We start from the raw sequence: 7,659 nt of genomic DNA on the forward strand, positions 1-7,659 counted from the left end.
AAATGTAAATACTAACGTTTCAACAGCCAAGCCTTCATCAGGGTATAATCACAAACACTGCGGGATGACTCGTTTATATAGTGTCAAAAGACACAGGTGTCTGTAATCATGGCCAGAGTGGCCTAATATCATTGGTTAATAATCAAATATTAAAATGTCATACAAAGAACAGCATACAAACAAATGGTTAGCATACGATCATAGATTAATTTGACTATACAAGTTTACACAATTACAATGGCAAAGTCACAATCATCTTTTATTGTTTGTAGAGGTTTGAAATGTTTCTTAGCCTGGTCACATGTGTTGTACATTGAAGTCCACAAGCAAAGGGGAGAGAAGGAACGCAACGTGGCAGTTATGAGAGTGAACTGTATTTACGCTGATCAGGGGTGTATTCATTCCGCCGATTCTGTTGAAACACACACACACACACACACACACACACACACACACACACACACACACACACACACACACACACACACACACACACACACACACACACACACACACACACAATAGTTTAGTGACACAATCACACTTGTACACACACACACACACACACACACACACACACACACACACACACACACACACACACATGCTGCTGTGTTTCAGTCCCGCTGTGTCACAGGGATGGCGCACCACACACACACACACACACACACACACACAATAGTTTAGTGATTTAAAGGTCACAAGTCACTGGGATGTGTTATTTTCCTCTCCTCAGGCCCAAAACCTTGTCTACAGTTGTCTGATGTGTGTATGTGCTGTGTTTCAGTCCGCTGTGTGTCAGTGTTCTTGTGTGTGTGTGTGGGATGAGCCATGCGCACCACGTAGCAGAGGAGACACAGCCACGAAGGAGATTTCCCAGAAGTGATGTCATGGCCGGCAGAGTGGGAGGGCTAATGGTGGATAAACACTCGACACGGTGAACAGCTGGTGCTGGCTGGGGAGCCTGCCGAGACTTCATACAGGGTGTGTGTGTGTGTGTGTGTGTGTGTGTGTGTGTGTGACAAGACCATCTGACTATCAGAAGCTGTGTCCATAGGTACCCATGATAAGTGGCAGGGTCTACACACACGCTGGACACAGTCCATCCCTGGCACACAGTCAGTACACAGGTACTCTCTCTCTCTCTCTCTCTCTCTCTCTCTCTCTCTCTCTCTCTCTCTCTCTCTCTCTCTCTCTCTCTCTCAATTCATTCAATTCAATTCAATTCAATTCAATTCAACACTTTATTGGCACACATTGCCAAAGCAGTGAGGTAGACAACATACAAAGTTCATTGGACAACACAAAATTGGACATTCTTTGTGGACTGTGTGATCTGGGGAAATATGTATCTCTCATATGGTCATACATTGGGCAGGAGGTTAGGAAGTGCAGCTCAGTTTCCACCTCATTTGTGGGCAGTGAGCACATAGCCTGTCTTCTCTTGAGAGCCATGTCTGCCTACGCGGCCTTTCTCAATAACAGGCATGCTCACAGTCTGTACAGTCAAAGCTTTCCATCCAGTGACTCTCGTGCAGTAGCATTCTAGTTTGCTCTGTTTCTTTGTTAACAGTAATTATCTTTTTGTTTTCTCAGGTCAGTGCTGTTGTCCTGGGGCTCTGATGCCCCAGGATAAGGCTTAGGGGACTCTTCTCCAGGTTCATCTCTCTGTAGGTGATGGCTTTGTTATGGAAGGTTTGTGAATCGCTTCCTTTTAGGTGGTTGTAGAATTTAATGGCTCTTTTCTGGATTTTGATAATTAGTGGGTACTAATTCTGCTCTGCATGCATTACGTTGTACACGGAGGATATTAGACGTGAGTCTCAATTTGGTGTTTGTCCCAAAGTCTCAGGCCAAAACCATGCAATGGGCTCTATGACTGATTCAAGTATTTTAGCCAAATCCCTAATTGGTATGTTGAATTTATGTTTCTTTTGATGGCATAGAATGCCCTTCTTGCCTTGTCTCTCAGATCGTTCACAGCTTTGTGGAAGTTACCTGTGGCGCTGATGTTTAGGCCAAAGGTATGTATAGTTTTTGTGTGCTCTAGGGCAACAGTGTCTAGATGGAATTTGAATTTGTGGTCTGGTGACTGGACCTTTTTGGAACACCATTATTTTGGTCTTACTGAGATTTACTGTCAGGGTCCAGGTCTGACAGAATCTGTGCATAAGATCTAGGTGCTGCTGTGCCCTCCTCGGTTGTGACAGAAGCACCAGATCATCAGCAAACAGCAGACATTTACATTTACATTTAAGTCATTTAGCAGGCGTTCTTATCCAGGCGACGTGCATGTGTCTGTGCAGACTTTTCTGTGCCCGCGCCAATTTGTTGTATGTAGGGTGGGGAGCTGCATCCCTGCTGACCCTGTGTGAAGAAATGTTTCTGTTTTTGCCAATTTGCACTTGTTGTTTGGTACATGGATTTTATAATGTCATATGAGTTTGGCAGACCCTCATCAGATTAGCAGGCTTTTTTGAAATCAACAAAGCATTAAGGAGATTGAGTGGTTTACCCATACATCTCATTTTGGATAGATAAGTTTGAGTGTTTTCCAATTTTCCCAGAAGTGGTTAGGTCTATGGATTCTTCAATTACATTGAGCTGATATCTGACATGCTGTTCCTTCTTTTGGTGTATTTCTGTATTGTTTTAAGTGATTCACCATAGTGAAGGCGTAGACTCAGGTGGGTCTCTATGTTTTGGTTGGAAAGGTTTCTCAATTTCTTTCTTAGATTTTGCATTCTTCATCAAACCATTTGTCATTATTGCGGTTTTCTATTTGAGATTTTTAGATTTGATAGGGAAGCTGAGAGGTCAAATATACCTGTTTACACCTTCACTATTACAGTGGGCAGGAAATTGTCTAAAGGGATTGAATTTGTTGTTGCCTAATTGTTTTGGTACAAACTGCATTCCTTCCACCTATAGCATTTCTTAATGTTACTCAGTTCCTTTGCTTTGATGTGATTGAGTATTGCTCTGATCAAGTAGACTGTGATTTGCTGTGGTCTGATAGTGGACTGACTGTGTGAGAGATTCTGTTGAGGTGTGTGTAGTCTGTACTACTGATGCTATAGGTGTACCTGTTCCGGTTCTGGCATTTATCAGAAGCTGTGTCCCTGGGCCTGGAAATGATTGATCAGGTAGCTGTCTTCATTAAAATATGGGGATTCAGTGTGGGGATAAGGTAGCACACAGGAGGACATTTTTTCTCTGTTAGGATAATTTCCTTTTGAATTTCTAGCCTGGCAGGTCTGCTCACCAAATTAGCATAGTCCCTTCCCTGTTTCACCTGGTAGTTTGGTGGATGGGACACCAGCTCTCTGTAACCTAGAGGGCAAACTGGAGGTTTCTTGCAGTGATTTCTTGCTCTCTCTCTCTGTTTCTCTCTCTCTCTCTGTTTCTCTCTCTCTCTCTGTTTCTCTCTCTGTTTCTCTCTCTCTCTCTCTGTTTCTCTCTCTCTCTCTGTGTTTCTCTCTCTCTCTCTCTGTTTCTCTCTCTCTCTCTCTCTCTCTCTCTCTCTCATTTACAAGTTATTAACGTGTGATATTGTGGCACCATCATCAGCTGCATCGAATCCTGGAGGAGGTTGGCTGTTGCATTGTAGGACAGACAGATAACCTGGTGCCTGCTGACAAGGTCATGTACGCTCTGAGAGACGTTACGTCTACAGTCGACAGCCTCCCACTCATCACAGGTCTGTCAACAACAACAACAGCAAACTGGACTACCTTTCAAAGTAGAGAAATGAACATGTGAATAGTGTGTGTGTTCTCTCCAGGCTCTATCATCTCTAAGAAGGGTGCTGAATCTCTGAGTGCCTTGGTTCTGGATGTGAAGTTTGGGAATGCAGCTCTCTACAAAGACCTGGGCAGTGCCAAGTCACTGGCCCAGTCCATGGTAACCCTAACACTGACACCTGACCTTTACCCCATTCTTGTTTGAATGTCTGGAGGGCCATGTTTTCAACTCCTGCCTTGTACTTGATTGATCAAATAAGGTTATTGATTTAGTTAGGAACTCAACTGGTTGTCAATTCTGGAATAGAAAGGACATAACACAAAGCAGACCCCTGACCCTTACCATGACCCCTGACCCTTACCATGACCCCTGACCCTTACCATGACCCCTGACCCTTACCAGACCCCTGACCCTTACCAGACCCCTGACCCTTACCAGAGCCCTGACCCTTTATCATGACCCCTGACCCTTACCAGACCCCTGACCCTTACCATGACCCCTGACCCTTACCAGAGCCCTGACCCTTACCATGACCCCTGACCCTTACCATGACCCCTGACCCTTACCATGACCCCTGACCCTTACCAGACCCCTCACCCTTACCATTCTCTCCTGCAGGTGACAGTTGGGAACAGTTTGGGGATCCGTACGGGGGCGGTGCTTAGTCGTATGAACTGTCCTATTGGTCGCTGTGTGGGGAACACTCTGGAAGTGATGGAGTCCCTGGAGTGTCTAAAGGGGAGGGGCCCAGACGACATACTGGAGCTGGTCACAAGTCTGGGTGAGGAATACACACACACACAAACACACACACTCAGTGAATTGGTTCCTTTGGACCAAAACCAAGCAGACCAAGACCTAGTTAGAATGTCAGTGCTGCTCGGGCTTAGCTACAGTCTCGACACAGAAGCTGTGGACGTTCATTATCTTCAAACTCAAGTCAATATTCTGTGTGTGTGTGCGTGTGTGTAGGTGGGCTGCTGTTGTGGATGATTGGCCGTGCAGGGAGCCTGGAGGAGGGTAAAAAGGTGATCTCTACAACCCTGCAGAATGGTGCAGCCCTGGAAAAGTTCCAGAACATGATGATTGGTCAGGGAGTAGCCAGTCAGATCGCTGCATCACTCTGTTCAACCAACGCAGACTACTACAGCATCCTGAGACAGGCACACTACCAGACAGAACTGGAGACACAGAGCCACGGTAACACACACACACACACACACACACACACACACACACACACACACACACACACACACACACACACATACACAAACACACACACACACACAGGTACAGATACACAAATGCGCATACACACACACACACACACACACACACACACACACACACACACACACACACACACACACACACACACACACACACACACACACACACACACACACACACACACACACGTATACACTGCATGACTTTGTCTTTTGGTGTCTGCAGGAACAGTGCTGGACATTGACGGCATGGTCATTGCTCAGGTGCTGCACAGGTTGGGGGCGGGACGTTCGAAGGCCGGAGACCCTGTCAATCACAGCGTGGGGGCGGAGCTTCTGGTGTCTTTGGGACAGAAGGTGGAGGAAGGTGAGAACTCTCTGACTGTGTGTGTGTGTGTGTGTGTGTGTGTGTGTGTGTGTGTGTGTGTGTGTGTGTGTGTGTGTGTGTGTGTGTGTGTGTGTGTGTGTGTGTGTGTGTATGGTCGGTGTCACCCTGATCTGACTCGACCTTTGCCCTCTGACCCCAGGGCAGCCATGGCTGCGTGTCCACTACGAGACTCCGGCGCTGAGTGCAGAGCAGAGACTCAGTCTACAGGGGCGCTGACACTGGGGCCCGTCGACCAGCTACACACACAGCCACTAGTGGCAGAAATCATACTGCCATAGTGACACAAATCCACTCTATGTTAAAGCTTGATTGGGAGATGACCTGCCTTTGGGAATCTCAGTGTTTCATTTTTAAAGGATGTATAGTTCAGAACTAAAGCCTCTGTCTCCTGCTCTTCACTCTCAAAGTCCTCTCTGATTCACTCATATAAAGTCATAAGATTCTGTGGAGACTAAATAGATGTTTACCGTTTCCAGGAACTGTGTGAAGGCAATTTCTGTTAAACGTTACTAATGCTTGTGTACTAACATATCCTTCTTTAAGCCTCGGCATTGGGCTTGAGATGGTTCAAGAAACTCACATAAGATATAAAAGTGTGTGTGCACATTAATAGAGGCATGTTGTAACTGTTCTGGGTGTGTAGAATGACCCCAGGATGTCTGGGAGCTCAGCCAATACTTGACAGGAACTGACTGGTTCCTCTTAAGTTAACTGGAGACAGAGTAAAGGTTTTATCCTGCACACCAATGATTGAACTATTGTTCTGTCTGGAGCCTGTTTCTGGGCAAAATATTCATGTTTTGTGTGTGTGTGTGTGACCAGTACGACCATACATCATCTGGGCTGACAGTCAAAGGCACTAGCATGCCCAACTTGGGGAACCGTTAAGCTACTCAAATCAAATCAAAGTGTATTTGTCACGTGCGTGGAATACAACAGTTGATTACAGTGAAATACTTACTTACAGGCTCTAAGCAATAGTGCAAAAAAGGTATTAGGTGAACAATAGGTAAGTAAAGAATTAAAAACAACAGTAAAAAGACACTGAAAAATAACAGTAGAGAGGCTATATACAGTAGAGAGGCTATATACAGTAGAGAGGCTATATACAGTAGAGAGGCTATATACAGTAGTGAGGCTATATACAGTAGAGAGGCTATATAGAGTAGAGAGGCTATATACAGTAGTGAGGCTATATACAGTAGCGAGGCTATATACAGTAGAGAGGCTATATACAGTGAGGCTATATACAGTAGAGAGGCTATATACAGTAGAGGCTATATACAGTAGAGAGGATATATACAGTACAGGCTATATACAGTAGTGAGGCTATATACAGTAGAGGCTATATACAGTAGAGAGGCTATATACAGTAGTGAGGCTATATACAGTAGAGGCTATATACAGTAGAGGCTATATACAGTAGAGGCTATATACAGTAGAGAGGCTATATACAGTAGTGAGGCTATATACAGTAGTGAGGCTATATACAGTAGTGAGGCTATATACAGTAGTGAGGCTATATACAGTAGAGAGGCTATATACAGTAGAGGCTATATACAGTAGAGGCTATATACAGTAGTGAGGCTATATACACGAGAGGCTATATACAGTAGTGAGGCTATATACAGTAGACAGGCTATATACAGTAGAGGCTATATACAGTAGTGAGGCTATATACAGTAGAGAGGCTATATACAGTAGAGGCTATATACAGTAGAGGCTATATACAGTAGTGAGGCAATATACAGTAGTGAGGCTATATACACGAGAGGCTATATACAGTAGTGAGGCTATATACAGTAGAGGCTATATACAGTAGAGGCTATATACAGTAGAGGCTATATACAGTAGAGAGGCTATATACAGTAGAGAGGCTATATACAGTCGAGAGGCTATATACAGTAGAGAGGCTATATACAGTAGTGAGGCTATATACAGTAGTGAGGCTATATACAGTAGAGAGGCTATATACAGTAGTGAGGCTATATACAGTAGAGGCTATATACAGTAGTGAGGCTATATACAGTAGAGGCTATATACAGTAGTGAGGCTACCATACAGTAGAGAGGCTATATACAGTAGTGATACAGTACAGAGAGGCTATATACAGTAGAGAGGCTATAGAGTACCGAGAGGCTATATACAGTAGAGGAGGCTATATACAGTAGTGAGGCTATATACAGTAGAGAGGCTATATATATACAGTAGTGAGGCTATATACAGTAGAGAGGCTATATACAGTAGTGAGGCTATATACAGTAGAGAGGCTATATACAGTAGAGAGGCTATATA

The 7,659-nt window shown here is 44.5% G+C and overlaps 1 protein-coding gene across 1 annotated transcript; it reads left to right on the forward strand.

Moving 5' to 3' along the window:
- Positions 1 to 3,372: 3,372 nt before the first annotated feature.
- LOC118372474 (thymidine phosphorylase) lies at positions 3,373 to 6,105 on the forward strand. The gene is made up of 6 exons (XM_052503702.1): positions 3,373 to 3,700; positions 3,785 to 3,903; positions 4,363 to 4,525; positions 4,717 to 4,944; positions 5,203 to 5,343; positions 5,504 to 6,105. The coding sequence occupies exons 1-6, from the start codon at positions 3,646 to 3,648 to the stop codon at positions 5,578 to 5,580; spliced, it is 783 nt and encodes a 260-aa protein (XP_052359662.1). The 5' UTR covers positions 3,373 to 3,645; the 3' UTR covers positions 5,581 to 6,105.
- The last annotated feature ends 1,554 nt before the right edge of the window (positions 6,106 to 7,659 follow it).

This window comes from Oncorhynchus keta, unplaced genomic scaffold, assembly GCF_023373465.1.
Source record: "Oncorhynchus keta strain PuntledgeMale-10-30-2019 unplaced genomic scaffold, Oket_V2 Un_contig_1770_pilon_pilon, whole genome shotgun sequence".
In the NCBI taxonomy this organism is placed as follows: Eukaryota; Metazoa; Chordata; class Actinopteri; order Salmoniformes; family Salmonidae; genus Oncorhynchus; species Oncorhynchus keta.

Coding starts and splice junctions, on each gene's coding strand:
- LOC118372474 (XM_052503702.1), top strand. CDS start 3,646: ATGTACGCTCTGAGAGACGTTACGTCTACAGTCGACAGCCTCCCACTC. Junction 4,945..5,202: donor ACTGGAGACACAGAGCCACG/GTAACACACACA, acceptor TGGTGTCTGCAG/GAACAGTGCTGGACATTGAC. Junction 5,344..5,503: donor GGGACAGAAGGTGGAGGAAG/GTGAGAACTCTC, acceptor CTCTGACCCCAG/GGCAGCCATGGCTGCGTGTC.